We start from the raw sequence: 12263 nt of genomic DNA on the forward strand, positions 1-12263 counted from the left end.
TGTTAACATGGTTAATCTGGGCTAGAATGCAGGGGTGTTATCATAGCTCACTGCAACCTCAAATTCCTGGGCTCAAGGATCCTCCTGCCTCAGCCACCCAAGTAGAAGGGACTACTAGTATGTATCACCACACTAGGCTAATTTTTTGTAGAGATGTAATCTCACTGTGTTGCTCAGACTGATCTCAAAACTCCTGGGCTGAAGCAGTCCTCCCACTTTAGTCTACAGGAGTGAGCCACCAAGTTCTACCTCTTTTCCCCCTTTCAAAGTGAATATTCTGACCTCAGGAGCACTTTAGACAAATTCAATACATCTAAGATGGTTCAACCTTCTCAATTCCCCAAAATAACTGCCAATAGGGGCAGAAGTTAAGCAAATGCTTTAGCCTTTTATTGACAAAGAGCGAGGATGTTCTCTCTTGTACACTAAATACAGCTTCTGAGCTACTCCTTATTGTCTATGTCTCAAGTTACGAGTGTGATCCCTTAGGTGTTTTATTCAGAGGCAAATCTAATTTGTAGAAATTGTTCTCAAAATCCACGAATAAAACCCCGGCTATTTTCAGACAAAGATAGAGGTAGGAGTCTGTAGAAATGAGTTAAGAAGGAGCTTAAAATACTTCACATTCCAGAAACACCCTGCCTCCCCCCCAGGAGATGGCTTGTATTCCTGCTCCTTTCTCAGCAGAGTTAACTCAAAAGAGCTGAAGCTTGGAGTGAGGCAGCTGGTACTAACTGTGTGGGTTTAGACAAATGACTTCCATGTCTCTGAGCTTCAGTCTGCTTATCTGTAAAATGGGGCTGACGCCATCATTTTATTGAGCACCCACAAATTCTTTCAAGGTCCAACAAAGAGAAAAATGTCCTACAAATTGGTTTCTCTCCCTCTTTTTTTTTTTGAGACAGAGTCTCATTATGTCACCCTGAGTAGAGAGCTGAAGCATCTTAGCTCACAACAATCTCAAACTCCTGAGCTCAAATGATCCTCTTGCCTTAGCCTTCCAAGCAGCTGGGACTATAGGCACCTACCACAATGCCCAGCTAGTTTTTCTATTTTTAGAAAAAATAGAAACCCATTAGTTTTTCTATTTTTATTTATTTATTTATTTAGAGACAGAGTCTCAAGCTGTTGTCCTGGGTAGAGTGCTGTAGCATCACAGCTCACAGCACCCTCAAACTCTTGGGCTCAAGCAATCCTCTTGCCTCAGCCTCCCAAGCAGCTGGGACTACTAGCGCCTGCCACAATGCCCAGCTATTTTTTGGCTATAGTTGTCATTGTTATTTGGTGGGCCCAGGCTGGATTCAAACCTGCCACTCTGGTGTATGCGGGTGGCACCCTAGCCTCTTGAGCTATAGGTGCTCAGACTCTATTTTTATTTTTATATATTTTTTGAGACAGAGTCTCACTATGTTGCCATGGCCTCACAGCATACAGCAATCTCAAACTCCTGGGCTCAAGTGATTCTCTTGCCTCAGCCTCCCGAGTAGTGGGGACTACAGTTTTTAGAGACAATGTCTCACTCTGGCTCAGGCTAGTCTTGTACCTATGAGCCCAGGCAATCCACCTGCCTCAGGCCACCCAAGTGCTAGGAGTACAGGCACAAGCCACCACGCCTGGCCTATCTTTATTTATTTCATTTTGTTTATTCTATTTTTTTGAGATGGAGTCTCACTCTGTAGCTCTAGGTAAAGTGCCATGGAGTCACAGCTCATAGCAATCTCAAACTCCTGGGTTTAAGCAATCCTCCTGGGCGGCGCCTGTGGCTCATTTGGTAAGGCGCCGGCCCCATATGCCGAGGGTGGCGGGTTCAAACCCGGCCCCAGCCAAACTGCAACCAAAAAATAGCCGGGCGTTGTGGAGCACGCCTGTAGTCCCAGCTGCTCGGGAGGCTGAGGCAAGAGAATCGCTTAAACCCAGGAGTTGGAGGTTGCTGTGACCTGTGTGAGGCCACGGCACTCTACCGAGGGCCACAAAGTGAGACTCTGTCTCTACAAAAAAAAAAAAAAAAAGCAATCCTCCTGTCTCAGCCTCCCAAGCAGCTGGATCTATAGGCAACCTCTACAACACCCAACTCTCTATTTTTAGTAGAGATGGGGTCTCACTCTTGCTAAGTCTCGTCTCAAATTCCGGAGCTCAAGCAGTCCACCTGCCTAGGCTTCCCAGAGTGCTAGGATTACAGGCGTGAGCCATAGTGCCCCGCCTACAAATTAGTCTCTTGACAAATGAATACACTGGGAGTTAAAAAAAAAAAAAAAAAAAGAAGACCTCTAGTAATTCAAGTCTGTTTTATAAACAGCTTTTTTTGGAAACATACTCTGGCTCTGTTGTCCTGGGAAGAGTGCAGGGCATCATTACAACTCACTGCAACCTCAAACTGCTGAGCTCAAGCGATCTTCCTACCTCAGCCTCCCCAGCAGCTGGGACTACAGGTATGTGCCACAGTGCCCAGCTAATTTTCCTTTTTTTTTTGAGACAGAGTCTCACTTTGACACCCTCAGTAGAGTGCTGTGGCATCAGCAACCTCCAGCTCTTGGTCTTAAGCGATTCTCTTGCCTCAGCCTCCCAAGTAGCTGGGACTACAGGCGCCCACCACAAGGCCTGGCTATTTTTTTTTTTTTTGGGGTTTTTGGCCGGGGCTAGGTTTGAACCCGCCACCTCCGGCATATGGGACCGGTGCCCTACTCCTTGAGCCACAGGCACCGCCCAGCCTGGCTATTTTTTTGTTGCAGTTTGGCTGGGGTCGGGTTTGAACCCACCAACCTCGGTATATGGGGCCACCACCCTGGGATCCTGATTTTGCTACAAGACTTTTGAGCAAGAAAGCTCTCTGGACTTTAGTACCACAGGGGACCACCTTACTTATTTACCAGGTTATTGTGTCACAAGAAAATCATTTTGTAAATGTTAGAAATTAGGAGTAGCTTTTTGACCCTATTCCAATTTCCTAGGCCCACAGGCCAGGCAGACAACCCTACCCAACCCAAGTCCCAGCTGTAAAGGGGGATCAGTGGAGGCAAAGTGAAAGTAGACTTTTCTCACCCTGAACCATCTTCTCATAGTCCTAGAGTGGGCCTCTTTGCAATAAGACTATGGCACCCAGCATCCAAATGCTTAGAGTAGCTGGTCACAGAACACTCACTCCATTTCATCCCAATACATGACAGAAGCAGTAGTCCCAAAGAAAGACAGTTCCAACAAGCAGTCAAGAAATGGAATTCCTGGGTCCGCACCTGTGACTCAAGCGGCTAAGGCGCCAGCCACATACACCTGAGCTGGCGGGTTGGAATCCAGCCTGGGCCTGCCAAACAACAATGATGGCTGCAACCAAAAAATAGCCGGGCATTGTGGCAGGCACCTGTAGTCCCAGCTACTTGGGAGGCAGAGGCAGGAGAATAAATCGCTTGAGCCCAAGAGTTGGAGGTTGCTGTGAGCTGTGATGCCATTGCACTCTACCCAGGGCAACAGCTTGAGGCTCTGTCTCAAAAAAAAGAAAAAGAAATGGAATTCCTGGGCAGCACCTGTGGCTCAAAGGAGTAGGGCGTCGGCCCCATATATGGAAGGTGGCGGGTTCAAATCTAGCCCCGGCCATAAACTGCAAAAATAAATAAATAAATACATAAATAAAATAAAAAGATTAAAAAAAAAAAGAAAGAAATGGAATTCCTGGGGTGGTGCCTGTGGCTCAAAGGAGTAGGGTGCTGGCCCCATTGGGTAGGGTGCTGGCCTCATAACTGAGGGTGGCAGGTTCAAACCCGGCCCCGGCCAAACTGCAACAACAACAAAAATAGCCCGGCATTGTGGCGGGGACCTGTAGTCCCAGCTACTCAGGAAGTTGAGGCAAGAGAATCGAATCACCTAAGCCGAGGAGTTGGTGGTTGCTGTGAGCTGTGTGATAACACGGCACTCTACCGAGGGCAATAAAGTGACACTCTCTCTCTTTAAAAAAAAAAGAAAAGAGGGCGGCGCCTGTGGTTCAGTGAGCAGGGCGCCGGCCCCATATACCGAGGGTGGCGGGTTCAAACCCAGCCCCGGCCAAACTGCAACAAAAAAATAGCTGGGCGTTGTGGCGGGCGCCTGTAGTCCCAGCTACTCGGGAGGCTGAGGCAAGAGAATCGCTTAAGCCCAAGAGTTGGAGGTTGCTGTGAGCTGTGTGACGCCACGGCACTCTACCGAGGGCAATAAAGTGAAATTCTGTCTCTACAAAAAAAAAAAAAAAGAAAGAAAAGAAAAAGAAATAGAATTCCATGTTTATCTCCTCCACATGCCCCATGCTAATAAACAAGGTGATATAGTGGTTAAGATCTCTGGTTCTGGGAATAGGCAGAGCTGGTTTCAGATCCCAACTCATGAGCTGTGTGAACTTGGGTAGTTTTGTTTGGTCTTAGAACTTCTGTTTCCTCATTTGTAGCCCAGGCTTGGTGTGGTGTGATATGAAGAAATCAGGAGTGTTCAGACATAATCTGTTGCTCTGGTGGGAATAGGCTGTTACTGACTTCTCCCCTCTTGCATTTATAGCAAGTTTATATGAACTGTGGGAGGGGAAGGGAGCCTTAATTTCTTTCATTAATCAGGTGAGAATTTTTTTTTTTTTCCTGAGACAGAGCGTCACTATGTTGCCCTCAGGAGAGTGCCATGGTATCACAGTTCACAGCAACCTCCAACTCTTAGGCTTAAGCGATTCTCTTGCCTCAGCCTCCCAAGTAGCTGAGACTACAGGTGCCCGCCACAACACCTGGCTATTTTTTGGTTGTAGCTGTCATTGTTGTTTGGCAGGGGCTTGAACTCGCCAGCTCCAGTGTATGTGGCTGGTGCCCTAGCCACTTGAGCTACAGGCACCGAGCCAATTAGGTGAGAATTTTTTAAAGACTACCTTTTTGTAAGGAAAAAATTACCTTGCTTGACAAATTTCCAGAACATTTTATAAAAGACATCTTATAAAAGGTCATCATACTGATAACAGCACCACCCTAGAGGGTATCAGGCTTTATAGTTTAGAAGGCAGTTTCCAGATCACTGCTTCATTTAATACCTGCAAAAACCTTGTGAAGTAGCATTTATTCCCGTTTTACAGGTAAGAAAACTAGGACTCATAAAGATAAAGTTAAAAGGCCACAGAAAATTTGGCAGAGCTTCGATTTCAAGCCTTCTAAAGTACAAATGCAGCACACTTTGCAATTCACAAGAGAATTTCATGTTCACTGATTACTAAGCCTACATTGTTTAGACATGTCTGAAAAGGCATTTCAGGAACCCAGAGTGGAATGACCAGGTTAGCAACATGGTTAAAGAAATGCAGCCATCTGGATCACTTGTGCCTATCCTGAATGAAGGAAATACTTTTCCTCCTTCATTCAGGAGGATTCTGATGGCATAAGCTAACCCTACTCTGACATGTTTGAGTAATCTTTTATTAGAAGATGTTCCAGAAGGCAACATTTTATTTATTTTTTTTTTTGAGACAGTCTCATTATGTCACCGTCAGTAGAGCTCTGTGGCGTCGCAGCTCACAGCAACCTCAAACTCTTGGGCTTAAGTGATTCTCTTGCCACAGCCTCCCAAGTAGCTGGGACTACAGGCACCCACCACAACGCCTGGCTATTTTTTGTTGCAGTTGTCATTGTTTAGCTGGCCCAGGCTGGGTTCGAGCCTGTGAGCCTTGGTGCTATGGGCACCAAGCCAAAGCAACATTTTAAAATCAGGCAAACAGGGCGGCACCTGTGGCTCAAGGAGTAGGGCGCCGGTCCCATATGCCGAAGGTGGCGTGTTCAAACCCAGCCCTGGCAAAAAAAAAAAAAATCAGGCAAACGATAATCACAACTAAATACAATATTTCAGGTGAACTTGCCTTTCAAACTAAATCAGACCCTTGCAATGGGAAACTTGTCCAAGAGTTTTTATTTTTTTCCTTATACAAAAACAGTTAACACCACTTTGTAAAAGGCATACAAAAATACAGTATTAAAAAAAAAAAAACTCCCCCAAGAGCATAATACCCAAGAGCAGCTTATAAAACACAAGCTATTCCGGTGAGATATCAGTAATCTACACCCTACCTGTCCTCCAAAGATAATTCCAGAAGTCAGGTGGCTTCTGAAAACCATGCTCCAAAAGGTAGAGAGGCTATTTCCAAACTTCCACTGGGATTCTCTGAGGCCAAGAAGCAACCTCAGAATGAAATCATAATGGACAATAGGTTTGGGAGTGGCAGCTGGTTTTTCAGAGGCAAATATAATGCTTACTATCCCTCTCCCCCATTGTCAAACCCAGAGCCAGTAGGCACCTGCTATCCTGGGCTGAGTTCTCAAGAGGTTGGTCCTTATTTCAAGACAGGCTTAGGGGTTCCTGAGGTTGCCTATATGACACGTGCTGGGTTGGGTGACTTTCTCAGATTGGAGGCTGCACCTGGATCCCACTTGGAGCTGCATGGTCCTGCTGGGGCAAAGTCCATCATGGTTGGCTAAGCAGAGCTCCTGGAAGCTCCTTTGAAACCCACCAGGAAGTATAAATCCATCTTCTAGAGTGCTGGATGAGTCCCAACTGCTCTCCCCAGAACTTCAGTAAGGCCAAGATTCTGGGAAAGGGATCTGAGTCATGGCAGGCTGGCAGGAGCCCAAAGGTGGCTGTAGAGCCAGCAAGCTCCTTGGAGCTGCTGAAGGACAGATTTGCATGGTTCCAGTAGAACTTCAAACTCGTCAGTCAAGTATTGAGAGGCAGGTGGAAAAGAGGAAGTGTTACAGTTCTCCCTTCTGAGGTGCCTTGAGAAAAGATTCTAAGATGGGCCTCGCGTGCTCCTTGGAAATCACCTGGGCAGGAAACAAGTTCACTGGCCAGGACTCTAAGCCTTCCCCAGGCCCCAGGCTAGGACCCACTTCCCTGTGTCTTGGGGAAATATTTGACTTATGGGAAAGGGTGTTGTAGAGCCCATTGCATAACAAAGGCAGAATGAAACAAAAAAAGTCTCTTGTGAGGACAGAAAGGTCCCTCCCTCAGAGGAGAGGGCCCAGAGGACTCTGAGACAAAGAATTTAGAGGCCAAGCTCTTTAAATGTTCTCAGGGTCGCAGCATTGAGAGCAGAAGGAGAGGTGTCATCGAACAACGTTAACATTATATTATAGGTTTCCAACTCCTCAGCTACTATAAAGTGTCTGACAGTGAGGTAATGGTCCATATTATCAAGTCTGTGAGCTTGTCTTTACCCAAGACAGCTCATGTGTCTCCTGGAAAAAGGAGACTCAGGGACAGCATCCAGGCCCAGCTGTCCTTGCATCACCCCAGAGACACCAGTGGGAGCATCCTTTCCTAGCCTAAAGCTCATTCGGAGTGTGAGATTTCGTGCAGGCTGGAGCCCTCGATAACGACCACCACCTGTTGCATAGCATCTGTCAGCCTTTTCTTCAGAGCTAGTGAGCTAGGCAGACCCCAAGTCTCCTCAGTCAGCTGCCTGCTGGGAAGCCAAGGCGCCAGGGAAGACACAGCACCCCCATGAGTTAGGGAAGAGGGAGAGCTGGGTTTCAAGGTCTCCAAGAACGCAAGCCCTATTCTTTGTGCACTGGCTGCAATGCATCCTGGGATCTACCGTCCAGATCGTCCTGCCATAACCAAAATGTGCAAATTACTAAAGGGGAAAGGGAGGTTAAAAATAAACTGTCTTTGTAAGACAGAACAGTCAGGCTTTTTGGTCAGTTAGTAGCCACTGAGGTACGCAATTCTTTTCTGCAATTGCTGTTGCCGGCATCGAAGCTGCCTTTTCTCTGTCGCCATCCTCTTCTCAGCCCCTACCAGGGCTTGCAAGTATTCCAAGGCCTTGCTTAGGATCACTACTTTGGGGGCCTTAGAGCAGCTGGCCAGGGTGGGTACCTGGTCCCTCAGGGCCAAAAACCGTGACCGCAGGTCATTCCGCCTTTTACGCTCCAGGAAGTTGTGGTTCTTCCTCTTGGTCACATCCTCAGTATCAGAACTGACAGGTTTGGGGTGGCAGGACCGGGGAGCCTCCCTTTCTGTAGGCAGGGGGCTCACAGTCTCTTCATCCTCCTCGCCTTCCTTCTCCTCTGGAGCATCTCCATCCCCAAGAGCCTCTTCTTGGGAATCCCTCTCTGGAGCCCCTTCTCGGGGGCAACTTTCTGGAGGAAAACGGGCTGCGTAGTTGTGCTGCTGCTGATGGATGGCAATGTGGAAGTGTTTCATGCAGGGGTCCAGCGGGTCTGCTCGCACTGTAATGGTGACAGGCTTCCGTATACCCAGAGACCGTCTCTTCTCTACTGTCACAACGTCGATTTCTTCACCCTCTGTCCAAGAAGAGAGATCAAGAGAGGAAACACATCCCATGAGAAAGTATACACACACCCTACAGCTTTAGCTCTCTATGCTGGGGCTTGGGAAAGTCGGTAATATTTTCTCAATTTGGAGATAAACAAATTGAAGTGAGGAGAAAGTGGGCTCGTGTGTCGTGGGGTAAGGGCAGAGCAAAGGACAGGACGGGAAATAAGCAAGAAGGAAAATATTCTCCGATTTCCTTTTGCACAGTAAGGCTTAGATAAGAACAAAAGGCAGACCCAAGCCAACAGCCCCCAGTCTGCAAAGCCTCTCCCCTCCCCCACTGAGGGGATGTAGAGAAAGAGCTACCAGCCTGGGACAAAGTTTAGCTATAAAGATCTTCCCCAGTCGGGCTCTTTCATGCCCCATCAGAATTGTAAATGAGGGGTCTGTGGGCAGAGCTGCCCTTTGTTCCTGCCCAACACAGCCTGCACTTGGGGAATTGTTACTTTTCACAAGTTATAAATCCTATTATTCCCCTACCTCTCTATTCTGCCATTCCCTTTCAGCTGGAGATTCAGAGAAGGGAGGGCTACAACCCATTCCTCATCACCCACGGGGTGGAGGGTAGGTGGGGGGGTGTCCCTTGGGAGCATTTTGCTCCTAGGTTCAATGGTTTTCTAAAGTCATCCATCATTTATAGGTCATCCACCCTACCCCCTTCCCTGGACCAGAAGGTTGGATTTGTAATCATAGGTCAGCAGAAACTGCAGGAACTTCACAAATGTACAAGCAACCTTCTCCAAGCTACCTGCACCAAAGGCAGAAACTGGGCAGCAGGATAATGTCCCAGATACAAGAGCCAAAACACCAGGGACCTAGAGACACTTGGACACTTCCCTATTATTCCCTGGCTCCAAGGTCTCTTAGGCTAACCCAACCAGGGGAGGGGCAATTGGAGGAAAACCCTCCAGCTCCACACAATTTTATAGCCCCCACACAGAGGGCCACCTTAACGCATTTCAGCCTGACAGTTGAAGAGCTCCTTTCTCAGTCTCTTTGAATATCAGGAAGCTTGAGCCCCTTTGTCAGGAAGGCTCCCATTGTGTGGACAATCGCATTATTTCTCCATTAATAAAACCTGACCATTCAGCCCTCCTGGCCCCAAAGCCTATGATTGGCTGTTTATGCTGTGTTTGGAATGCAGTTTTACACAGCCCCTAACCCCTATTGGCTAAACTCTGCTGTCAGTCACTCTCCCCACCGCCTCCTCATTGTTTGCAATCTGTTGCATTTTGTTCTAAGCCATGTGGCCTGTGAGTGAACCAAGAGCCCACAAACAGGTTCAGGTTAAAGGGCAGGCCAGAAAGTGATTCAGGGAGCCAGCTTCCCTACATCCCGAAGCTTTAATTTTCACTGTTAAACCTCATGGCTCAGGAAGGTTCTGCTTAAGGAAGAAATAATTTAAGACACTATTCTCCCTTTCAGAGAGTTGTGTCTAACTCTACTCAGAAAAGGAAATGTCATCAGAACAACTCCAATCCTCTCATGTGCAGAAGGAGAAACTGAGACCCAGATTTCAAATCTTTGAAACAGTCTGTATGTCAAACTAATCTCTTTCCACCCTACCTCCCCCAGCCTTTGTATATCTTTTTTCTTTAAGGCTAGTCAGTGAATAGATATATTTTTATTGGTTTCTTGATCTCAAGATTCCCATGCCAGCCATTAAACAAATTAAGCTCTTGGTGTAGAAAACAAGCAGATTAAAAATGACCTTAACGCAGTGAATGGAAAAAATTGACTTTTAATTTGTCTTGTCATCCTCACTTTTCCCTTCAAGTGTATGACAACTCTCATACTCCATTCCCCAGTTTGCTCTCAAATGATCATGTAAAAGTTATTCTTTTAAAAGCTACGGTGAGTTTTCTCTGTTCTGATTTACATGCTGCTAGCCTCAGTCTACACCCTAAAAAAGCACCCTCTCCAGTGCTTCTGAGTACAGATGTCAAAGATGTTGAGGTAAGAACACAGCCTGGTGGAACAGCCCAGTCCACTCTGCCCTCAAGGTTTGCACTTGAATCAAGCATCAGGGAGGGGGGCCTGGAGCTCTATGGCCAGAGGTTGACCCAAAGTAGGGGCCAGTGAGTATTTGTTGAATGCAAGGGGGCATCTGAAGCCTGCAGACATATTGGAGGGAGCTAGGAGAACCTCAGGCCAAAGTAGCAAGGCAAAGTGTAGTCCTCAGTCCTCAGATAACCCACCACAGAGAACCTATAACACCAAAGTAGTGGTACCAGGTTGGGAGCACCTAGCCACTTGGGGAAGAGAGGCTAGCTAGATGAGAGAGAGCTGGGGCTCACTTCTAGCAAAATTTCTATCTCTAATTCTCAGTTATTCCATCTGTTAATGGGGAGTGTTCATTCCTCCCATCTCATGAGTGATGGAGGGGACGATGCACAAGTTAAGGCTGGGAGGTGCAAGGGGAGGACACTCATTATTGGCGTTTTAAAGTAAAGCTGACTGCAGACCCAGGTTTTTAAAAGGATGAAGGCTTTGGCTTTGCACAAAAAGCTCCTCAGAGTCTTTGCTCCCTAGGGGAGTGTGAATTTCTCAGGGAAAGAGGCGGCAACAAAAACGCTTCAAGCTTGGAGTGACTCCTCCAGCCTCCTTTGGAAAGAAATCCTTTACAGTCCAACCCCAGCATTGTTCTCTAAGTGCCAACCCTCACCACGTCTCCCTTGTCCCCTGGGGCTCCAATCATCAGCGAGGGGATGCTGGCTCCCACGCCACATCTTGAAAGTGTTTACCAACACACCCACGTGCCAGACAGACACTGCTGGGGGCTAACTCAGCAGCTTCTGCCAAAGAAAGAGGTGATCGAAGGGCTTGAGAAGACCCAGTGCTTGACCTGACAGGGGTAGAGCTTTGGCCACCCATGGGGTGCCCCCCTCTTGGATGGCCCGGGGCAGTCCTTACCCGAGTCACTAGGGCTCTCAGACCCCGAGCAGGCCTGGGTCTTGGGCTCACCCAGCGGACAGGGGGCGGCGGTGGCCGGAGTGCCGGCTTCAAGGCTGGGGGTGCAGTCCGGAGCGGTGGGCGCCTTGGGCGGGTTCCCTCGGGGCGCGCCAGCAGCGAGCCTGTCGCTCACCGCTCTCTCCAGCCGTTCCCGGGCGGAGAAGCCGCTCCACATGCAGTCACGACGAATGATGGAGGCGTAGTTCCTGCCCCAAGCTTTCGAGTGGCCCCGAGATTCCGCCTCGTCCCCAACGCCCCCTCCGGGCCACGGTTCCGGGGGACCAATCGCAGTGGACAGGTCCCCGGTGCCGGGACCCGAGCCCCAAGGCGGCGACGTGGGGGGTGACGGCACCAGCTCGAATTTCTTCCAGATGTCCTCACTGGGCGCCGTGGAGCGGTAGAAATCCTCCCCGCAGTCATAATCGTAGAAATAGTGCTGGTACGAGTCGAAGTCCATGTCCGCTCCCTGCGGGAGGAAGGGGGGACGTGCTGGCTGGGTGCCGGCCGGTGGAAGGAGGCGTCCCTGGGTCCCTGGGCACAGACCGCTGCCAGGCTCTCCTCCCTCCCTGACCCCTCCGGCTTGCAGTCTGAGTCCTGTCCTAGCGTCCTGGGAAGCCCAGCCCTGGGTTAGAGCGCCCAGGGAAGCCGCTCACAGAGCGCGGACCAGGCTGCAGGGAGCGAGTTCAAAGCAAACTTTGCCAGCGACGCCCGGAGCGCAGCTCCCAGGGCCCAGCCCGGGGGGGGGCGCGCTGTGCCCAGAAGGCAGCCTGCAGCCAGCCCGTCTCCCGGCACCCGCGCCCGTGCTCGGGACACCCGCAGCCTCACCTCGCTCCCGCCGCCCGCCACCTGGAGCGTACCGGCTCCCGGCCGGCTCGGGGCAGCCGGGCCGTCAGCACACAGGCACATGCGCGCCACCGAGCGCGCGGCCCGCACTCACGAGCGCGCTGCCTCCGCGCGCGCCTTCACCCAAGCTCGTGCACGACGGCCCGGACGCT

General features: G+C 49.4%; 1 protein-coding gene across 5 annotated transcripts in view; it reads right to left on the minus strand.

Moving 5' to 3' along the window:
* Positions 1-7509: 7509 nt before the first annotated feature.
* Positions 7510-12263, minus strand: part of MYCL (MYCL proto-oncogene, bHLH transcription factor) — a 31975-nt gene continuing 27221 nt past the window's right edge. For 3 of the 5 annotated variants that reach the window (XM_053575078.1, XM_053575075.1, XM_053575076.1), the window contains 2 exons: positions 11230-11734; positions 7510-8285 (listed from right to left, as the gene is read on the minus strand). In XM_053575078.1, coding sequence (XP_053431053.1) covers positions 7684-8285; positions 11230-11725 — 1098 coding nt within the window. In that variant the 5' untranslated portion in view covers positions 11726-11734 and the 3' untranslated portion in view covers positions 7510-7683. Of the gene's footprint in view, positions 8286-11229; positions 11735-12093; positions 12261-12263 lie in introns of those variants that run through there. The other 2 variants (XM_053575077.1, XM_053575074.1) reach the window with 2 other exon arrangements.

This window comes from Nycticebus coucang, chromosome 22, assembly GCF_027406575.1.
Source record: "Nycticebus coucang isolate mNycCou1 chromosome 22, mNycCou1.pri, whole genome shotgun sequence".
NCBI lineage: Eukaryota > Metazoa > Chordata > Mammalia > Primates > Lorisidae > Nycticebus > Nycticebus coucang.